The sequence below is a fragment of the Pelodiscus sinensis genome, chromosome 1 (assembly GCF_052426305.1).
Source record: "Pelodiscus sinensis isolate ZL-2025 chromosome 1, ASM5242630v1, whole genome shotgun sequence".
Taxonomy (NCBI): Eukaryota; Metazoa; Chordata; order Testudines; family Trionychidae; genus Pelodiscus; species Pelodiscus sinensis.
This window is the reverse complement of record NC_143052.1, coordinates 319842779-319865583: the sequence shown is the minus strand read 5'-3', so window position 1 is coordinate 319865583 and position 22805 is coordinate 319842779. Positions and strand designations below refer to the sequence as shown.

The window sequence follows — 22805 nt, the reverse complement described above, 5'->3', positions numbered from 1 at the left end:
TGGCAAAAGACCAGCTTGGCTTAACAAGGAGATCTTGCATGATCTCAAAATAAAAAAGGAGTCATATAAAAAATGGAAACTAGGACAAATAACAAAGGATGAATATAGGCAAGCAAAATGGGAATGCAGGGGCAAGATTAGAAAGGCAAAGGCACAAAATGAGATCAAACTAGCTACAGGCATAAAGGGAAACAAGAAGACCTTTTATAAATACATTAAAAACAAGAGGAAGACCAAGGACAGGGTAGGCCCACTGCTTAGTGAGGAGGCAGAAGCAGTAACAGGAAACTTGGAAATGGCAGAGATGCTCAATGACTTCTTTGTTTCGGTCTTCACCGAGAAGTCTGGAGGTGTGCCTAACGTAGTGAATACAAGCAGAGAGAGGGTAAGTTTAGAAGATAGGATACACAAAGAACAAGTTAAAAATCACTTAGGAAAGTTAGATGTCAGCAAGTCACCAGGTCCTGATGAAATGCATCCCAGGATACTCAAGGAGCTGATAGAGGAGGTATCTGAGCCTTTAGCTATGATCTTTGAAAAATCATGGCAGACAGGGGAGATTCCAGAAGACTGGAAAAGGGCAAATATTGTGCCCATCTATAAAAAGGGGAATAAGAACAACCCAGGAAACTACAGACCGGTCAGTTTAACGTCTGTCCCAGGGAAGATAATGGAGCAGGTAATTAAGGAAATCATATGCAAACACTTGAAAGGTAATAAAGTGTTAGGGAATAGCCAGCATGGGTTTGTGAAGAACAAGTCATGCCAAACTAATCTGATAGCTTTCTTTGATAGGATAACGAGCCTTGTGGATAAGGGAGAAGCGGTGGATGTCATATACCTAGACTTTAGTAAGGCATTTGATACGGTCTCGCATGATATTCTTATTGATAAACTTGGCAAATATAACTTAGATAGGGCCACGATAAGGTGGGTACATAATTGGCTGGATAACCGTAGTCAGAGAGTTGTTGTTAACGGTTCTAAATCCTGCTGAAAAGGGATAACAAGTGGAATTCCTCAAGGGTCTGTTTTGGGACCTGTACTGTTCAATATCTTCATCAATGACGTAGATATTGGGATAGAGAGTACGCTTATTAAGTTTGCAGATGATACCAAACTGGGTGGGGTTGCAACTTCTTTGGAGGATTGGGACATAATTCAAAATGACCTTAGCAAGTTAGAGAAATGGTCAGAGGTAAACAGGATGAGGTTTAATAAAGAGAAATGCACAGTGCTCCACTTAGGAAGGAACAATCAGTTCCATACATACAAGATGGGAAGCGACTGTCTAGGAAGGAGCATGGCGGAAAGGGATCTAGGGGTCATAGTGGACCACAAGTTGAATATGAGTCAACAGTGTGATGCTGTTGCAAAAAAAGCAAATATGATTCTAGGTTGTATCAACAGGTGTGTTGTAAGCAAAACTCGTGAAGTCATTCTACCGCTCTACTCTGCACTAGTTAGGCCTCAGCTGGAGTACTGTGTCCAGTTCTGGGCGCCACATTTCAAGAAAGATGTGGAGAAATTGGAAAGGGTACAGAGAAGAGCGACAAGAATGATTAAAGGTCTAGAGAACATGACCTATGAAGCCAGGCTTCATGAACTGGGCTTGTTTAGTTTGGAAAAAAGAAGATTAAGGGGGGACATGATAGCGGTTTTCAAATATCTAAAAGGGTGTCACAAGGAGGAAGGAGAAAATTTATTCCTCTTGGTTTCTGAGGACAGGACAAGGAGTAATGGGCTTAAAGTGCAGCAGGGGAGGTTTAGATTGGACATTAGGAAAAAATTCCTAACTGTCAGGGTGGTCAAATATTGGAATAAATTGCCAAGGGAGGTGGTGGAATCTCCCTCTCTGGAGATATTTAAGAACAGGTTAGATGGACATCTGTCAGGGATGGTGTAGACGGAGCTTGGTCCTGCCTTGAGGGCGGGGGGCTGGACTCGATGACCTCTTGAGGTCCCTTCCAGTCCTATTATTCTATGATTCTATGAAATCTATCTTTCTCTAGCTGATAAGCTTGTTTTACAGTTTTATCTAAACCAGTATGCTGATTGAAGTGCTTGCGAAATATTTTCTTGAGATAATAAAGGCTTGTGCATAATCATTCCCAATTTTTCAGTGACAGACTACCTACGAGCTCAGAAGGGTAATGAACAGTGTAAGATGCACATTTTCTGTGAGTCAGCCAGGGGCTGAGGATATACAGGTATCACTCTATATGTAATTCATGGATGGATGGCCATAGCATTCACATACTCAGCTGGGAATGACTTTACATGCTGGTGGCTATGAGAGAGCAGAATATGCAGGAGTTTACTGCTCAACAGCAAAGTGTAAAAGGGACTCCAGAGTGGAGAGTTAAGGGATATGGCAGTCCAGCAGTCCAGATTGGAGAGTATCACAGTGCAGCCCTGTGATGAAGCTCAAAAAGCCCTGAGAAGTACATAAACCATCAACTGTGAAACAGATCTGCAATACTCTTGGCTGGTGAAAGAACATATGGAACCTAGCTATAGTATAAACTAAAAGAAGGGATACATGTCAGTTCTACATCTGACACAAGAGATTCTTTTTACAAAGTTTTTCCACCAAAAGGATTTATATTTAGAAAATTACACAAACATATATTCTAATAACTTCTAAAAGCCCAAATAGCAGAATCCTCTGTGAATTCCATGCATTTGATAGACACTTTTAAACGGAGTGTTTATAATAGGTTTCATTTTGGAGTCAGAACAACAATAAGGAGCACTGCAGGCACAGACATAGTATTTTCCAACTGCAGATTTTACTAAGCTTATACTTACTTTCTTTACACTTGGGATTAAAACATGCAACTTTTACATTTAAATATATCAAGCCCACCACAAAAATCACATCAAGATTGAAATATTTATATTTGCTTGTATTTCCTGTGTTACTCAATGCTGCTTTGTAAGAAATATTAATTTGGGAACTAGTCTCTTCATAGAGCTGAATAACTAGAAATTGCAAAGTTTTAAGCACAAACTTAGTTGGCATGTTTTTCCATACTGACAATTCCTTTTCAACATTTTTGCTCTTTAATGGGTTTAGTTTTTAGTAATGTCATCCTCCCTCACTCTTATATTCTGAGAAATTTCTTGATTTGTTTCAAGATTTTTACGTCTATTAAATGTAATAGAAACTAAAGCTCTCCCCTTTTGGATATATTTATATGAAGCGTCTTTTTGTAAAAAATGGCAATATAATGAAGGCTCATGGGGAAAATACTGATTTAATAGTTATCTAGAAAATGTCTTGCTGTTAGTATTCTTTATTCAAGAATTACTGTACTTATAGAATGGTACATCTTGAAATTTCACAAAAAGAGAATACCAAAGAAGAGTTTTGACAAAAGCATGGCATAACAAATGCTCACTGCATATATTTTATATTAGAAGGCTTACCCCGTGTTGCTCGAGTCCTTCTGGGCAGGGGGCTTCTGGTGTGTTGGGGAGTGCAGGAATCAGGGTAGGGGGTTGAGAGGTGTGTGGTGGCTGAGGGCAGGGGACTGGGAGGTCTTGGAGGCTCACCAGGGCTGCCCGGGGAGGGGGGGGAGGGAGGATGGTGCTGCAACTGCTGGCCTCCCTCCTGCCCCCCTCCTCCTGAAATGGAAGGTAGCAGTAAGGGTCAATGTATCCAGTATGGGTTTTTACATATATGACTATTATGAACTTCAAGATGAACGGAAAGATGGGGCACTGGCTATTTCAGTAAAGAAAGGCTCTAATGCTTGTAATGTTTATCAGCCATAAAGAGCTGGGACAAAATGTAACAGGTGTTGGGGTTGAGGTTAATTTCTGTGATCTAAATGGGATCACTCTGTTTCAATGGTCAGGAGAGTGATCAACAGGCATAAGATAGCTCATTATTTTTGGAGATGAAAAACTATATTTCCTACTTGATGTCAGATTTTGCCTAGATTTAGTTCTGTTTCTTCTGATGTTTTTTGCTGAGAGTGATATGGCAGAAAGAGATCTTACTTATTCTTGACTTTATGCTTCCAAGTTGCTTTTAGGATGTTTTAATGGCGAAAGAGAATGTACAACTTAAGTAAAATGGAAAAAAAACACCTATATTTTTGTTTCTTCTGTATTTTTGGTAAATTGTACCTGATATAAAAATTGACTAAATAAAAAACACCCAAACCATGATAGTAACCAAACTATAACAAGCTTCCAGAGATACATCTCCTATAAGAGAAAATAAGCTAAACTGTAATAATTTTTCTGACATATCTTTTCATTTGACAGAGGATGTTGATTCAGCTTAAACTCAACAAGCAGAGGCCACCAACTAAGAAATAACACCAATGTGCTATCTGCCAGGTGACTTTTACTTGAATGATTTAACCACTGCACTAGATTTATCAAAAGTCCACACAAAAGGGTTCTAAATTAAAAGATTTTAAGAATGTGTATCAAGGACAACAAATAATTATTAAATATTACCACAGCCAAAAAGTGTGACCTAGCCTTCTATGTATAAAGAAATGGAGCTCAAAATGCACAGAAAGACAATGAAGAGAATGGACTGGAAAAATCAGATGTCATTCAGGAAGTATGAAAAATACAAGGAGGAAGAAAAAAAACAAAAAGGAAAAGCAGTGCTTAATTTTAGGCTTAAGACTGATATCTGAAACTAACTATTCCTTCAATATAATTTTACTTAAAGCTAATAGTTAATTGGATTAGTAGCCAATGGCATTGGAAAGATTAAAATAAACTGAAAAGTACCCCAGGCAGACAAAACCTACAGGTAATATTTATAAAATAAGTCATATTATGATGCAATTATGAAAAGCAAATTACTGCAGAACACTAGTTATATATTATTAGGTCTACTACAGAAGTTAATATACAAAATAATTAGTCACAGTCTTTTCAAAGATTTGCCTATTTATATAAAGCTCAGATTACTATGAATTCCTGACATAATGACTCTCTGGAAACCAAGATAGTCTACACAGTAGGTAGAGATTAGAAAAAAGGAAAGTTTTTTAGAAGTGCAAGCTTAAATGTCATTAGAAATGCACAAAACAGTTGTCTGCATGTCAGGAATATAAAGAGGTCAGTTGGCACCCCACCAGGCTTAACATTATTCTGGCATATTCACTCTGTTATTATATTATATGCATTTTAAAACAGATGTATATCAGAAGTTGTCTGTTTAAAGCAAACTCTACCAGTACACATGATTTACAAAGCTGCAAGTAATGTCTTCAAAATGGAAACTTTTCAGGTGTTATAAAAAGCAAGATATGAACTCTCATTCTCCTATCTTTCAGCATAGGGATATTTTCCTAGGCTAACGGGGTGTTTGATGAGAAAGTATGTCTCTCTAGCTCTAAAAGGAGGCGGAGAGCAGATCACCAAAAACAGTTTATTCTTCTTATTACTCTTTCTGTATATATTCATTTTTTTCCTCAATCCGCCATGAAAATTTCCATTATTGCTCAAAGGTTATATTCTAATGTTTTGTTTTTTACCTTTTCAAATCAGGCTTAAAGTTCCTGCTCAAACTGAACACAATCACAATATACAGTCTTAGAGTGTTGGTACTAATTATTGTGATGAATTCGAACTATATCTATGCAATTCTGATTTGATATTGTGAAGTTGTGTTATGAACATTTACTGTGTCATGAGTGCCTACATACTCCAGCACTGCTGGCAAGTCTTGTTACACATCTGAACCAGATACTACAGAAGGTGCTTGGGATTAGGGCATAATTACACTGAAGTAGGAAGCAGAGCCCTACATGGGACTATTCTTTAATCTCACTCCCACTGTTTCTGCTATTATGGCAACAGGACCTGCAGAACTCCACTGCCACTACAGGGCTATACACTAGTCCTGCACAGGGCTCTAGCTGTCTCTTATCCTGGGTAGACAGTTTTGTTCTAGCTCTGCTCTAGCTTAGTATGCTAAAAATATCAGTGTGGACATCTGAGCATGGTGGTGACTCAGGCCAGGACACTCAAGCTCAAACACGGAGAGTAAGGTGGAACTGGACTAAACCCAAAAGGCTGCCCTTGTTACAATGCTATTTTTAGCATGCTAACTCAGAGAGCTAGAATTAAGGCTGTCTGCCTGTTTTTGAATGCATGCTCCCAGCTGCAGTGCAGCCATAATGCAAGTGACTCTGTTCAGGTGTAAACATCCGGGACAGTGGATGTTCTGCATCCTTATAAAAATCAGTTTAGTTGATTCCTCTTAAAGAAGAGCAGAAGGTAGAAGCAGTGAAAACTTACCAGGAGTAGAACAAAGGAGACCAGGTGAGCAGAAGAGTTTAAGATACATAAATATACAGGAACAGGGGAAGGAGGAGAAGAAGCAATGTGGGGTAGGAAAAAAGGTCACTGAAGGGGCTTCATGAAGGAGAGGGACCAGTTAGCACACAACAGCTTGCATGAGGAGAAGACACTCAGCCTCTCTAGACCCAGATTTTGCCTAAGCACTGAGAAAGGAAGGGTGAGGTAGAAAATGAGGGATATTGATATTTCAGATGTTATTGTTTTCTATGATCTGCACTACATAGTGGCTGTCTCTACACTGGCAAGTTATTCCGGAAAATCAGCCGCTTTTCTGGAAAAACTTGCCAGCTGTCTACACTGGCCGCTTGAATTTCCGGAAAAGCACTGACGATCTAATGTAAAATCATCAGTGCTTTTCCGGAAAAACTATGCTGCTCCCGTTCGGGCAAAAGTCTTTTTCCGGAAAACTGTTCCGGAAAAGGGCCAATGTAGACAGCACAGTAGTGTTTTCTGCAAAAAAGCCCCGATCGCGAAAATGACGATCGGGGCTTTTTTGCAGAAAAGCGCGTCTAGATTGGCCACAGACGCTTTTCCGGAAAAAGTGCTTTTCCGGAAAAGCATCCTGCCAATCTAGACGCGCTTTTCCGAAAATGCTTTTAACGGAAAACTTTTCCGTTAAAAGCATTTCTGGAAAATCATGCCAGTATAGACGTTAAAATGTAAACCAGAAGCGTCACACCTTTGAGATGGAAATCCGGGTGGGATGGTACGTTTAAGTAGCTGTGGTACTTTGGAGTCAATGCTTGTCCTGAAACTTGGGATAGTGAGCTGAGGAGCCCCATTTCCAAAAAGTGGTAACAGACAGAATCAGTGCCAAGAAAATGTATCAGAGAGGCCAAGGAAGGAACCAGTACGAGAGTCTGCTGAGGTTTTAGGGAGTCCAGAGCAGCAGAATAATGAATTCCTCTCTCAGCACTTCTAACAGACAGTTGCAAGGGATCCTGCTTACTAGAAATGATAGAACTCTATTACAGACATTTTTAGGTAGATTTCTTACCTCAAAAGTCCACCCTTCTTCTTTGTCTTCATCCAACACCATTTTTGTCTCTGTGTATACCTTCCCTACTTCCAGGTGCAATGGGGAGGCATGAAATTCAATCCTTTGCAGGTTAAAGCCTATTCCAACCCCAATGGCCTTTATAAAGCTTTCCTTTAGTGCCTAAAATACAAAATGACATATTTTATTTACATTTTTTGCTTTTAATGGCTGAAACTGTGTTACCTGCAACATAACAGTTACATGTAGCACACAGCTCAATCTAGACTGCAAGGTCATCTCTGAGCAGAGATTGAGAATCAAAAATTCTATTCTTTCACATCAGTAAATCTGAGATTACTCCACATTTACAGTGGTATAATTACTACAAGCAGAATCCATGCACAGAAAGTTTACTCATCTATAGGAACAATTCAAATCCTATGGTGCTGCAATGCATCTATAAATACAAAATGACTTGTACAATATACTGAAATAATCAAGGGATAGACTGTGCCCCCTCCTGGATCAAACAAGAACTTCTCTATGGTACTTTTATGCATGCATAAGGCCAGCCACAGTTCTTCCTAAGAATTCCAGGTGCAACGCAGACTTTTTTACACACCTACAGACATCCTGAGGCACCAAGGATGTAATCTAACAAAAATTGTGTGCAATTAATGAAGTTTTATCTCAAGACATTAAATGTTGCTTTGATAAAGTTTGTTCTCAGAGATGATACTTTGAGTATTTAAAAAAGAAAAATATATTACCCAATGTCTATAAAACATATCTAGCTGAAGCCTTTCATTATTCATAGACTTGATTACCCTCCACTCTGTTTCTGTAAACTGTCGTTTCATAATACGAAAGAAATCTGGAACTGAACCACTACCTGTAAAAATTAGAAAAACATTTACACCACAAATTGTAACACAAAAAAAAAAAATCACTGTAAGCAAATGAATTGCCTTATGATAAGGCTCCAAGAAATAACTGTCACAGTACAACGTATTATTCATTAGGAAAAAACTGTTCTGACCTAAGCTTATTAAAAAAATCTCAAAACTAAAAACAGCAATGACAGCCATAGCCAATACAAAGAAAGTGTATTGAAGTTGACAAAAACCTACTATGACAAATTATACATTTAAAGTAAAAAAAGCAAAACAAGTCTTCCCTCAACTAAAGTGCTAACTTTAAAAGACGTACATTTGAGGAAAAAAGCCATAAAAAAATCCCACACGTGCAGCACAGTCTAAACTAATAGCATCTAATCATTTTTTTACCCCAACATTACAGTCATCTGAAAATAGTACAGGCACACAACTTTCTGTATTTGATTGCTTAATGTAATAACATTAATAACACATATTAATTTATAGTATCTCTATATATTTACCTATCACAGCATTAACCTAGAGTGCAAGGATACTATTCCATAGCTGACCTGCAACTATACACTGGTTTTCCACATGTGCATTCACCTACACTCAGAGAATGATATTCATATTCACATGTAATTATTCAGTAACCACACAATATGCAAATGTATATTGCATATTGGCAATATGCACACTGGATGAGATGCATTATTCCAAATTCTTGTTAAATACAGAAATTGAATTTTTGTAAAAGTTCCTTCTAATGGAATGAGAAAGGCCAGTGAAAGAAGAATGTATGGGGGAAGTGAGTCTTGTTTAAAGGACAACAAACAAGATGTGTGTTGGACAAGATGTGAGCAGCTGTGATGGGATTCAGAAACTGAGATTAGGGATATAAAATCCCATTTAATAAATTAACTAGTTCCCAGCTGCACAGGGCTGCTGGCTGCCAGCCATGTGGCGTGGTGGGCCTGGCTGGGCTGCAGTAGCCCCCTATCTGTGGTGCTGGTTAATCGGTTATCTGTTCACATTCCTAGCTGAGTTCACCAAGTATTGTCTCTGAATGAGCAGAAGGATTTATAGTAACCAGAACATAGTGAGCAAGTTACAGTATAACAGTAACTTGAAGATGCTCTCTGCTAACCTGATATCAATTTTTTCTCAGTAATTACTGCAGGCCTTCTGCACCAGATTTTATTAAGTCCAAGATACAGTTTTGGGAGCATAAATAAGAAGCCTCTTCAAGTTAACATTTAAATATGTTTCAATAGTCAATAAGGAGGAGTGCCCTCTGTGACAGGTAACAATGGAAACTGCAGTAACAAACTAATGGACAGATCCAGAAAAACCCAAGGAGGCCAGAAGTCCTGCTCTTTTGGGGGAAAAGTTTGATTAAAACTGAAGGCATGCCATACTACCAGAAAAATAAACTTGCTGGTGAAAGGCCTCATCAGGCAAAGAATCCACATAGAACAGATTGATTGACTTTATGTACCACCAAAAGTCAAAATGTTGGTAGTGATGCAAATGCTTCTGTTAGAAATTTCAGACAATTGGCTGGGCTGGCAACCCTATTTCTGCACCCCAGACAACATCTGAAAACTGCTTTTAACCAGCATCAGTTAAAGTAAAAGGATGCTTCTGAGCAGATACTAAACAAATCACAGCAACTGGCATATTCATTCATTGCTCCTGCAACTAGTAAGCGTTTGTTCATTCCAAATAACCTAACTTTGGTATGAAAAATGGGTAAGTCTACACTGCAGCGCTATTTTGGGATACTGGAAGTATCCCAAAATAGCTATCCTGTGTCTTAACAGCAAGCCCATTATTTCAAAATGTAATGGGCTCACTATTCCGATGCCCCTGTAAACCTCATTCCACAGGAGTAAGGGACATTTTCAGAATAGCAGGTTATTTTGAAATAAGTGCTGTGTAGACAGTGCCAAATTACGAAATAAGCTGTTTCAAAATAAGATATGCAATTTGCGTAGCTCAAATTGCATATCTTATTTTGATCTGTGGTGCAGAGTAGATGCACCCTTAGGGTATGTCTACACTACCCCGCTAGTTCGAACTAGCGGGGTAATGTATGCATACCGCACTTGCTAATGAAGCCCGGGATTTGAATTTCCCGGGCTTCATTAGCATAAGCGGGGAGCCGCCATTTTTAAATCCCCGCTGCTTCGAACCCCGTGTAGCGCGGCTACACGGGGCTCGAACTAGGTAGTTCGGACTAGGGTCCTATTCCGAACTACCGTTACTCCTCGTGAAACGAGGTGTACCGGTAGTTCGGAATAGGCACCCTAGTCCGAACTACCTAGTTCGAGCCCCGTGTAGCCGCGCTACACGGGGTTCGAAGCAGCGGGGATTTAAAAATGGCGGCTCCCCGCTTATGCTAATGAAGCCCGGGAAATTCAAATCCCGGGCTTCATTAGCAAGTGCGGTATGCATACATTACCCTCCTAGTTCGAACTAGGAGGGTAGTGTAGACATACCCTTAGTGAATGACTCTGAACTGCTGGTCAGTACTGCTTAAAGGAATCCAACTGCATTCTAGTAGTCCAACAGTTAGCTGCTTTTGAACCCAGTCTTTGAATAATTATGCATTGCATTCCCTACAAATCCTGCCATTTAGCCAGTTTCAAATATAACATTTATTCATTTAACATGCTTAGTCACTTATTTTATTCTCAATAATTCATGTTCTTAACCTTTTGTAGCCACTGGTACTTTCTTTTTTGGAGGAAGAAACATGGTGAAAGTGTTTAATTATTTTTATTTTCCTCTTATTCTCAAGGAAATAATTATATTTCCTTTGCATTCTTTCATAATATATTTATGATCTTCATTTATACAGAAGGCAAATTTGTAGCCCTTTTTACCTTTCAGTAAGCTATGCAAATTATTTCCTACATTTCTTGTAATGAATCAAAAAGCAGAGGTGCTGCCAATTCTGTGTATATATTATTTTTCTGTATTATCTGCATATGAAATCACAAGCAGGTACAAAGGGACATCCTCTCCTCCCTGAAGGCACAGCTAAAATTCCTGAGAAGCCTATAGCTTGTTGATATACAACAAGACCAGCTTCAACCCTAGTCAAAACCACATTACTTGTGAGGAAACAGAGTTGACAACACAGAAATACACTTGGGTGATCCTGTGTAGTAGAAGGAGTAAGAGAACACCTTAAAACTATATACATCATTTGTATTTCCTGGATTGCATTTAAAAGTATGGTGCATCAATGATTTTTTTTAACTAACCCTCATTTTTATTTAAAATATGGTTTGATTGAGTCAAACACACATCTTGGTCAAGTCATCTTAAAAAATAAAAAAGCCTGCATTTGCAAGTTTAGGGTGTCCCAATATTTTTAGGGTTTGTCTACATATGTAAATCTGCCCTGAGCTAGTATGCTGCGTGCTATGTGGTCGAGTGGACCTTGCTGCTGTGCACCAAAAGTTCAGTAGTGTGCTTAGATCTATACTGCTTTGAAATGGAAGGAGATCCAAATCAAGTAAGGAGATTTTACGGTGTGGCAGCAAGGTCCGTACAATCATAGCAGGCTTGGAGGGGACACTTGGCGCATTGCCAGTGAGCATGCAGTAGATTTACATCCCAGCTTGCTGTGAACTAAGTGCTTATGTAGACAAATCCTTACTTTTCCCTGAAACCTGTCTACCATTCCCAAATAAAAATAAAAGATTACACAATTTTATTTTCTCCTCTCTTTGGTCTGATTGATTGATTGATTTCTTGTCCAAACTATAAATCTTTGTCAGATTTAAGTTATTTTCTTTTTTTCAGTTAGTCCAGCTCCAGATTGTATACAAAAGTAACACTTCTTCAACTAAGGAGATGTTGCCTATCCTGCAAACAGGCAGCTGTCATTGGCTGGAAAAAACTGGCCAATATGCTAGCTGCAGATTTTCTAGGGCTGGGGGCAGCGGCATGTTTTTGCACAAGAACACACCAGTGTAAACACAGCCTGGGAGAGTAAGGAGGAAGAAAAAAGTGGCTAGTCCTTCAAGAATTGGGGAGGAGACAACCAGAGTTCGAAGCCCAAAGAGGATAGAAGATGATTTGCAGAAGTTTGCAAGTGAGAACAGAAGTGGACATGTAACCAGAGAGAAAAGATGGGGGAAGAATTGCATCAATTCTAAAAAGAGACAGGTCTATGGGATCAGGGATTCCCTGCTAAAGAAAACCAGACAGGACTGTTACCAGAACTAATCCAGAGAACACAAGGGTATGGTGTCTGATTGGAGCTAAAATACAGTATGTAGACCTAAAGCTAGTTCTTCAGATTGGAAAGAATGATATTTCTGGATTCTCACTTAGACTATGCCAGGCTGGGGAAGGTGCTTAAAGAAATGGAAGCTCAAGGTGATCTTCAGTGGGATTCTATCCCTAAAGGAGGAAAATGAAGGCAAGACAAGATAATGATGATCAACAAAGGACTCGAACAATAGTGTTATTAGGGATGTAAAAGGTTACCTGCTTACCCAGTAAGCATTAGGCTTTACTGGAATGCTTACTGGGTATTGGGTTGAATGGCCAGCCACACCATGCGCCATTGAAGTAGCCTGGGCAGGCCAGAGAGGCCTTGGCCCCAGCTGATCTGTGCCAGCCCACTAATAGATAACCATTTAAATGGCATAACTGTAATAATTGCAGGCTGATACAGAACCCAGAAAATACTGTGGTGACATTGGTGGGAAAAGGGACGTACTTTAAAGAACTCTTATCCCCATAAACACCATTTACATAAAAAAACCCAAAACAACAAAAACCCAGCTCCTAGATTGTTAATCAATTCATATCTTGGATGTTATCCAAGCTTATGCATGGCATTTGGGTGGATTACATAGCAAATTCAAGGTGGAAAAGAAAAGAAAAAATGGGGGGAAAAAAGCATTTTATCATGGCTATAGTAATTAATTCTTCAGTAACATAGCTTTGATTATCACATATAATGTAGGAATTAGCTTCCATACCATCAGAAAGCTCAAGGTAGTTCAGAACACATCACAACATATGTCAATCAGTCACTCTTTCCATATGTTCCCCATTGTACAGAGCCCAGTTAAACACCCTGTCCTGATTTTCAAAGTCTAGCATGGCACAAGTCCTAATTACTTGAAAGAGAGAATGACAGATTGTCTGCCACTGCAACTATATTCAACTTCAACAATGAAAAAGTTTAGGGAGTCCTTGTGACTGCAGGAGTAAGAATTTTCATAGAAACCTGTCCAAGATATGGAACTCTCTGCCAGATATTAAAAAATAAACACTATCCCCCCTGTATTTAGAAAACAAATCCAAAAATCAACTTTTTCCCCAATTGCATGCTTTTGCAAATAAACAAAATTTCCACCAAATCCCAAACAAAACCCATGCTTACTCATTGCTAACTGGAAAGAAAATTATTACAGTCATTTTATTTGTAGAAAGCACTTCAATAGCATAGTGATGGGGCCATGCAAGAACCTAGACAGACACAGTACATGTTCAGGACCACATCAAAGGCACAGAAGGAAAAACTCTAACCTCAGTGGTAAAAGGCTTATTTTTAAACACTATCTCCAGATGGCTTCCACACTAAACCCAGTCTTATTGGGGGGGGGGGGGGAACACCAGTGAACTACCACAAAACCTGCAGCATCAGTTACAATTCTCTTTTTACACCTCACCATTAGATATTCTAATTGTATACAAGATATATCTATAGTATACACAGCAGTGACAGATGCATGAAACAGATGGTCATGTCCAATACACTATGATTAAAAGAAATAAAAATGCACATTAGTGTTATGTAAGTACCAAAAGGATATCTGATCCTAAGCATTTCTGAAAAATCTACCATAACTGTAGCAACATGTCTCTCTTCCAAGCAAAGTTTTTAATATCTTGCCTTGTTCAAAATCAAAGTTTCCTCTAAGATGAAATATGTCACAGGAATCCACTCTGAAGCTCGATCTTTTCACCTTCAAGATATGGTTCTGCCACTTCACAAGTCAGCCTGCAAAGCAGCAGCTGTCCTTAAAATATTGTATCCTAACTCTGAAATTGATAAATCAGAGCGCTAAATCTCGACAGATTACTTCCAAAGAAAGCTTATAACAAAGTAGGAATACAAATTCCTTCACTATTTCCAAACCTCTTGCAACAAATAAACAAAGACAGCATTAGTTAAAATAGATAGTACTGTTAACAATCCACAATTTGTATAATATATGAGAATCTAACGTTCTGCTGTTTCATCTTTTTGGTAAGGCAGACTTTACTAAATAGAGAAGTGGGAATGTTAGAGTATAACTGATTAATCCATGCTTACCAATTAATGGTATCGGTTACACTTAACCAGCTCCTCGGGAAGTGGCCTCACTGTGGCAGGACAGTGAAGCTTCCTCCCCCAGAAGCTGGGCAGACAAAGGCTGATGGCCCTGCTCCCGGAGAGGCTTTGCCTACATTGCTATTATATTAATTTGACCTATATTTTAATAAATCTCCTCCAGCGAAGGTTTAGATGCTAACTACTGAGAAAGTACTGAAGCATGACAATAAGTCCTAAAACAAATCAAAACGTTAATGAAAGTAGAATCAAAGTCAGAGAAAGGACAAATGAACTTTTTAAAAAATTCTCTTGTGACATTTCTACTAAGCTCAAGGTACACAAACATATATGGATCTCATGCCAAATGTCTTGACCACACTGCCAGCATATCCAACCCTCTGAATTCTTAACAAAAGAATCATAAATCCTCTTTCAGCATGCTGGATTTAAAGCTCTCTTTTTTCCTTTGGGTTGTAAAAATGGAAGTGTGGTACTATTCTGTGCTCTTTCTATACAAAGTTTGGCCTAATTCTTATTCATTATTCAGGATGCGTGTAATTGTTCAAAAGAAATACATTCATGTTATTGTGATGTCTCACCTCAATGATAAAATCTAAAAAATAAGTAAATAAATAAAAGTGAATTTAATATAGTGTCCAATTCACTTTAATGTACATGCACAAGAGAAAGGCAAGCCTCACAGTATCAGGTATTCTGAGATGATAGTTTGGTTGCAGAAAGAGAAAAATCTCAAGAAATACTTTTAATCTCAAATTAAACTTCTGCAGGTCACATTAAACTTCAAATCCTGCTTCTGGATGGCCGACCAACCTACAGAAACTAGCTTTCAATGAACTCCAATAAGCTTTATTAGCACAAATTGAAAACACTGAAGAGGAAAAAGAAGATAAAATTTTGTATGACTCAAACACTTGGGTCTGGTATTAATCTCAGATTGAAGATTTCAGGATCAAAGTAACTTTTATGTGACATCTAAGAGAAATAGGCAGAGTATGATTAGCCCAGAAAAGACAAGGAATAAGTTGATAAATGATCTTTTATAAATCCATTTAAACAAATACATAGCAATACTTATAAAAAATTCACTATAACAGCAGAGAAATAAAGTTTTGAATATTTCAAATGGTAAACATGTTCTTAAATAATGTATGATTATTTTAAATGTATCTGAAAACTAACATACATTATAGTCTGCTCTGTTTTATAGGCATTCCTCACATTATTTAAGCTTAGCTAATGTGTGCTGTTGTAACAGTCCATGTCCCGTGGTTAAAGGTAAGTCAAGAGTCCAATTAACTTAAACCGTTAAGTCTCTAAGCCCTGGTCTATACTAGAGAGTTATTCTGAAATAACCAGGCAGCTGGTCCAGGAGGGGACCTGATACAGAGGCAGCAGCATGGGATGGCAGAGGACTCCCCAGTAGTGGGGCTGGGATATCACTGGCTGCTGGCCCCACCTCCAGGGACTATTGAATAGTCATATAACCGCTAGGATTTCAGGCAATCACAAGGTTATTCAATTACCCAATACCTAACTTCTATAATGAGTGCTTCCACAGACATGCACAGGCTGACATTGTGAACAAGCAACATCACATGCTCCATAACCTCAGTCGTGCAGAACGCAATGCTATCCATAGCTTCAAAAACACTTCTGACATTATAATCAAAGAGGCTGACAAAGAAGGTCATCATGAATAGGTCAGATTATGAACAGGAGGCTGCCAGGCAACTCTCCAATACCACATTCTATAGGACATTATCCTCTCATCCCACTGAGGATTAGCACAAGAAATTATACCATCTTCTCAGGAAACTCCTTGCAATAACAGAGGACCAAATCCACACAGACACACCCTGAGAGCCTCGACAAGGAATATTCTAAGGATGTAAACTCCCATTTAACTTATTAACCAGTTAAATGTTATTTTTAACTGGTTAATTGATTAAAGGTGGGGCATGTGGGAGGGGGCGCTGCCCAGCTGGAGCAGCCCCATTGCGGTAGGAAGGTACTACATCAGCCTCATGGGAGCAGCCCCTGCCTGCGGTGTACATGGGCCCACCCTGGACAGGGGCTACTCCAGTCGGACTTCAGAGTCCTTGTTCATGGCAGGCTCTGTAGGTCTGGGGCAACTCCCTGCCTGTGGTGGGTGGGAAGCTGCTTCAGCCCCTACCAGTCAACTGATTAACCATACACAGCCCTAATTCTATCTGCTACCCAAGCTCCATAAACCTGGAAATCCTGAACACCCCAGCATCATGAGTAGATCAGATTATGAACATGAGAGCAATGGCACCTTTACAGAAGAGTTGCCCAGCTATGTGGACTCTCTCCTCAGATCCTATGCTACCAGTTCACCTAGCTAGCTTTGAGACACCACTGACTTCCTAAGGAAACTGCAGTGCATTGGTAACCTTTCTGAAAACTCTATTCTGAACACCATGGATGCAGAATTCTCTACACCAATATTCTACACAAGGATTGACTACAATCTGTCAAGAACAATTTCCCTCACTGACTCCACAGCACAGCTGGTGCCTGACCTATGTGATTTTGTCCTCACCACAACCATGTCTGATTTGGATAAAACTTTTACTATCAGCAGCACTGCTATGGATAACCACATGGCCCCACATTATGCCAACATTTTTATGGCTAACCTAGAAACACGTTTCCTCAGCTCCCATCCTTTAGCATTCTTCCCTACTTGCCCTACATTGATGACATCATCACCACCCACAGGAAAGAGACCCTTGAAAAATTCCTCTGGGATTTCAACAATTTCAGTCCCACCATCACTCTCAGCCTGGAGCAGTCCACACAAGAGATCAACTTCCTGGACACTACAGTACAAATAAATGAGTGTCACACGGTCACCACACTATGCAGGAAATCTACTGACCACTATTCTTCCCTACATGCATCTAGCTTCCATCCAGGACCCCATTACATGATCAATTGTCTACAGTCAAATCCCAAGATATAACTGTATCTGCGCCAATCCCTCAGACAGAGGGAAATATCTACAAGAGCTTTATCAAGCATTCTTAAAACTTAAATACCCACATGGGGAAGCGAAGAAACAGACTGACAAAGCTAGATGAGTGCTCAGAAGTCATATACTTCAGGACAGGCCCAACATGGAAAATAACAGATCACCACTGGTTATTACCTACAGTCTGTAGCTAAAACCCCTCCTAGTGCATCATTGACAATCTACAACCTACCCTGGAAAACGATCCCTCACTTGGGAGTTCTTGCCTACAGACAGCCACCCAACCTGAAGCAAATACTCACCAGTAGCCACAAACCATACTATAGAAACACTTACTCAGGAACCTATACCTCCAACAAACCCCACTGCCAACTCTGTCCACATATCTATACAATTGCCACCAACACAGGACTTAATCACATAAGCCACACCTTCATGGCTCATCCACCTATGCATCTAGTAACGTGATATGTGTTATCAGGTGTCAGCAGTACCCCTCTGCCATGTACATTGGACAAACTGGATAGTACCTGAGCTCCATGTTGCGCTGCCAATTTGAAATGCCACGCAGAGCCTGGGATCAGCTGGGGAGTACTGCTGCTTTGAGTTACCCCCTCTCCCTTCCCGTTGATGCCTCTATCTGGCAGCACTGGGAGGGAGGGAGAATCAACTAGTTGACTAACTATCCGATAAGCATTTGCTTATTGTATAGTCAACTAGTCCTTTACATCCTTAGTAGGAAACACTTTAATTTCCCTGGGCATTCAGTAATGGGTTTAAAAGTAGCCATCTTTCTACAAAAAAACTGCAAAATCCAATTACAAAGAGAAACAGCTGATTCAATACAATCAAATTAGGCCCTAATAAAGATTTAAACTGGTTAATGCACTACAAAGGCAATTTCTACTCTCTTGATATTCGCATCTCCCCCATCAGCTGCTGTGAAAGAGCCACTTCCACCCTGACTTGATTAGCCTTATTAACACTGGTCCTACACTTGATACATAGCTTCTTTCTTTTGTTGTGTATATATATATGCCTCTATAATGTCTATCCCAATTCATCTGATGAAGTGGGGTTTACCCGTGAAAGCTTATGCACTAATAAATCTGTTAGTCTCTAAGGTGCCACAGGACTCCTCATTGTTTCTTCACAGGAGTTAGTAATAATTTAAGAACCTTTATCATGTTACTCTTTCAAGCTATAAAAATAATTTGAGAAGCATTGCTTCCCATGGAAAATTATCTGTATGCAATTACTTCCATCAGCAAATGAACAAAACAGCATGCATTTTTTCAAATAACTGAAGAATTCCTCTTAAAACAATCTTAAAGAAAATAAAATGAATTGAGGTCAGTGGCTTTCCAGAATCAAGTAAATTAGGAACGCGATGTGAATCTGAGAACTTTAGGAACTTAAATGATTGCATTCTATCAGTCTAGACTGGTTGAACCTCTTACAACCATCACCTTGCTGCAACAGTAGGCAGATTTAAAAAAAAAAAAAAAAAAAAAAACATAAAATACATAAAGAAAAAAATTCTTTTGCAAACACTATTGCTACATTGTTATAAAACATTAATTTAAACAGAGGAAAATGGTGATATAGAATAGCTGCAGATTAGTTTTTTGGTAATCCTGTGCAACCTTCAAGCACTTGAAAACAATCACTATTCTGCATTTGCAGATCAATGTCTGTTTCTTTCACTGCACTACCTAACAAGACTATATCTTTTGCTAGTCTAATTTCAACGATACTTAAAATGCAGCAAAAGTCAGGAGGAGGAAAAAGTCCATTTAATTATTTCAGCGACCCAATAGACAATACAGAGAAAAAATAATATACTTAAGTATATAAATTACATTAACCGTACCGCATTTCTCAAAACATATGCCAAACATTTTATGATACTTTTGCACAAAAAAAATCCAACAATAGTAGTACAACAACATTATATCAACTGGTGCAAGCTGGGGATATTACACAATCAAACAACATTATAAAAATAGGAACAGTAACTTGAATACAATGACAACTGACTTCATTAGTGATTCTGTATGGCAATCCCTAGAATGCAGTAATGCTGTAATTTATATTCAGTTAAAAGGTAAACAGTACTAAAAAAAAATCGTAACACAATTCATGTACATTAAACATGTATATTAAACCTTTGTTCTAATCAGCTAGGAGAATGAGATTATAGATGGCCACATGCAAGACTTCATTTTCTGAGATATGATGAACCTGGAACTAGTAAAGGCAAACATAGGGCAACAGCACCACTCTGTGGAGCTTTCAATTACAACAGAACAAAGCATTCATCACACAGAAGAAAAGCAACAAGTCTTGTGTAGTGCTGATAAATTTTTGGAACAAGCTTTTAGTACAACAGAGATAAATGCTAGATAAATAATTTGCCCATGTCAATCCCAGCATCTCTCTCCTTTAATTCAGTTATATTTAAAACTGAGTTCTTTATGAAGTGCTCTTTGCAAAATGGCATGGGGGTTTTTTGGAATGCATTGGACACCATTTCCTTTACAGTGTTTTGTCTTGCATTTTATTAATCTACAACCTTTCATATTTCTGCCAAATGAATGGGCTAATTGGAAGCTTCTGAGACTATGTTAAAAATCTTCTAGGGGACAATCTTACAATGAGGTTTCTGCAGAAGTGTGCCCATATTAATTTCATTGCAAGATCAAGGCCTTACTGATAAATGGTTGTACAGGCAGTCCCCGGGTTACGTACAAGATAGGGACTGTAGGTTTGTTCTTAAGTTGAATCTGTATGTAAGTCGGAACTGGCGTCAGCCGCTGCTGAAACTGATCAGTTTCAACCGCGGCTGAATCTGGACGCCAGTTCTGACTTCCATACAGATTCAACTTAAGAAACCCAACTCTGCCTCGGGCTTCCTGTAGTCAGCCGCTGGTCAGTTTCAGCAGCGGCTGACTTGGGGACGCCTGGGGCAGAGCAACTGGGGTGCTGCTGGGTTGCTCCAGTAGCGTGGCTCCTCGGCGCTACTGGAGCAACCCAGCAGCATCCCAGCTGCTCTGCCCCTGGCATCCTGATTCAGCCGCTGCTGAAACTGACCAGCAGCGGCTGAATCAGGACGCCTGGGGCAGAGCAGCTGGGGTGCTGCCGGGTTGCTCCGGAGCGGTGCTGCGGGACCAACCCAGCAGCCCCCAGCTGCTCTACCCCAGGGGTAGGCAAGAAAAGCCTGGTCTGCGGGGGGGGGGGGGGGCCCTAGCTGCACCCCCCCCCCTCCCAGGAGACCAGGGAGACGGGGGTGGCGGGACTGCCCAAGTCCTCCACGGCTTTGCTCCGTCTCCCTGGTCTGCTGACCTGGGAGACGCGGAGCAAAGCCGCAGAGCACGCGGGCAGCGGGACAGTCCAGGTGTGCTGCGGCTGTCCCACTGATGGCGTGCTCTGAGGCTTTGCTCCCCATCTCCCTGGTCTGCAGGGAGACGGGGAGCAAAGCCTTGGAGCACGCCCACAGCAGGACAGCCCGGGCGCGCTTGAGCTGTCCCCCTGCGGGCGTGCTCTGCGGCTTTGCTCCCCATCTCCCTGGTCTGCAGGGAGACGGGGAGCAAAGCCTTGGAGCACGCCCGCAGCGGGACAGCCCGGGCGCGCTTGAGCTGTCCCACTGCGGGCGTGCTCCGCGGCTTTGCTCCCCGTCTCCCTGGTCTGCTGGTCGGGAGACGGGGAGCAAAGCCTTGGAGCACTCCTGCAGGGGGACAGCTCAAGCGCGCCCGGGCTGTCCCGCTGCGGGCGTGCTCCAAGGCTTTGCTCCCCATCTCCCTGCAGACCAGGGAGACGGGGAGCAGCTTTTCTCGCCCCGGAGGATGGGGGCGGCGGACCGTGGCGCATCTGGGCATCCTGCCGCTCCAGTCCTCTGGGGCGAGAAAAGCCCCGTTTGTAACTGCGGATCCGACATAAGTCGGATCCGCGTAACTCGGGGACTGCCTGTATTTCAAACTTGGAAAAATAAACAAAAAGCTCCACAATCAGAAATGCAACATAAAAATTACAATATATCTTTCAGGGACTTTACAGAAATAAATTCAATCCATGTTTTAAAAAAATCAAATGTGCAACTCTTTCTGTTTCAGCAACACTAAATTGCAACGAGTTTGATTGATTTTGATGGAAACCCTAAAATGCTCAATAGTTACACTCTGTAAAATTTGCTCTGGTAATAGTAATAGATTACCTGGCAAATCAGTCTTCATTATATCAATGCCAACTTGAAGCTCAGGCTCAGATGCAAGAACTGCATAATCCCCTTGATGAGAAACATTAAAATTAAAATTGGGATGAACACTGAGTATGTCGTTCACCAGGAAAGGCTTCCCTTTTGATGTTCTTTGCAAGTGTATTTCATTCCAAGGTATCAACAGTTTTTCTGCAATTAATTTTCTTATCAGCAAACGACCAGCCTATGAAATGAAAAAAATAAAATAAAAGTGATGCATACGAAACCATTGTGCTATGTACAAAGTAGGGATGTTAACAGGTTACACAGTTACCCAAACTTGGCCCAGCTGGAGGCAAAGGGCTTCTCCTGCTGCACCAGTCTCCCCCTGCCCGTTCTCTCTTCCCCACCCCCAGTACGTGGCCTGAGAGTTGGCAGCTCCCACACAGGGCCAGCAGTGGCAGCCGCGGCACCCCCATGTGGAGGCTGGAAGTTGTGGTAGCAGCAGTCCCTGTAGGGGGGCCAGGAGTTGTGGAAGTAGTTGTAGCCCCTGTGTGGAGGCTAGGAGCCACGGAGGAGGCCAGGTGCAGACAAGCTAGAGTGGTCTCTGCCTGCTGGATCAGGTTGCTTTAGCCCAGGGGTGGGCAATAATTTTTTGCCAGGGGCCATTTCAGAAATTTCTGAAGTGGCCCTGAGCCACATCGGAAGAGGTGGGGCCTCAAGTGGAAGGGGCAGAGACAGAATACTTCCCTGCTTTCCCACCCATAGACCATGATTGGTCTTGGAGTGGTGGAGCAGGTGAAGTCTTTGCCCCCTCCCCCGCACCACCCCGAGATTCCCCCTAGGCACCCATGCCCCCCAGTGGTGGGAGGAGACTTTGTGCGCTCCCCCTTCTGCCCCCAGGCCAATCAGGGGTGGCGGAACTTTGTGCACTTCCCCCAGCCCGATTGGCCTGGGGCAGGGAAACAGCAGAGCTTCCACGGGCTGGATCCATTTGGCGAGCCCAATCCGGCCCACGGAGGCCTGGATCCGGCCCACCCCTGCTC

General features: G+C 40.9%; 1 protein-coding gene across 1 annotated transcript in view; it reads right to left on the bottom strand.

The window, feature by feature from the left end:
* AASDHPPT (aminoadipate-semialdehyde dehydrogenase-phosphopantetheinyl transferase) overlaps positions 1 to 22805 on the bottom strand; it is a 32592-nt gene that overhangs the window by 6297 nt on the left and 3490 nt on the right. Inside the window, exons 2-4 of the mRNA XM_089775678.1 lie at positions 21778 to 22003; positions 8092 to 8213; positions 7340 to 7501 (exon numbers count right to left, since the gene is read on the bottom strand). Of these exons, the coding sequence (XP_089631804.1) occupies positions 7340 to 7501; positions 8092 to 8213; positions 21778 to 22003 (510 nt within the window). The remainder of the gene's footprint in view (positions 1 to 7339; positions 7502 to 8091; positions 8214 to 21777; positions 22004 to 22805) is intronic.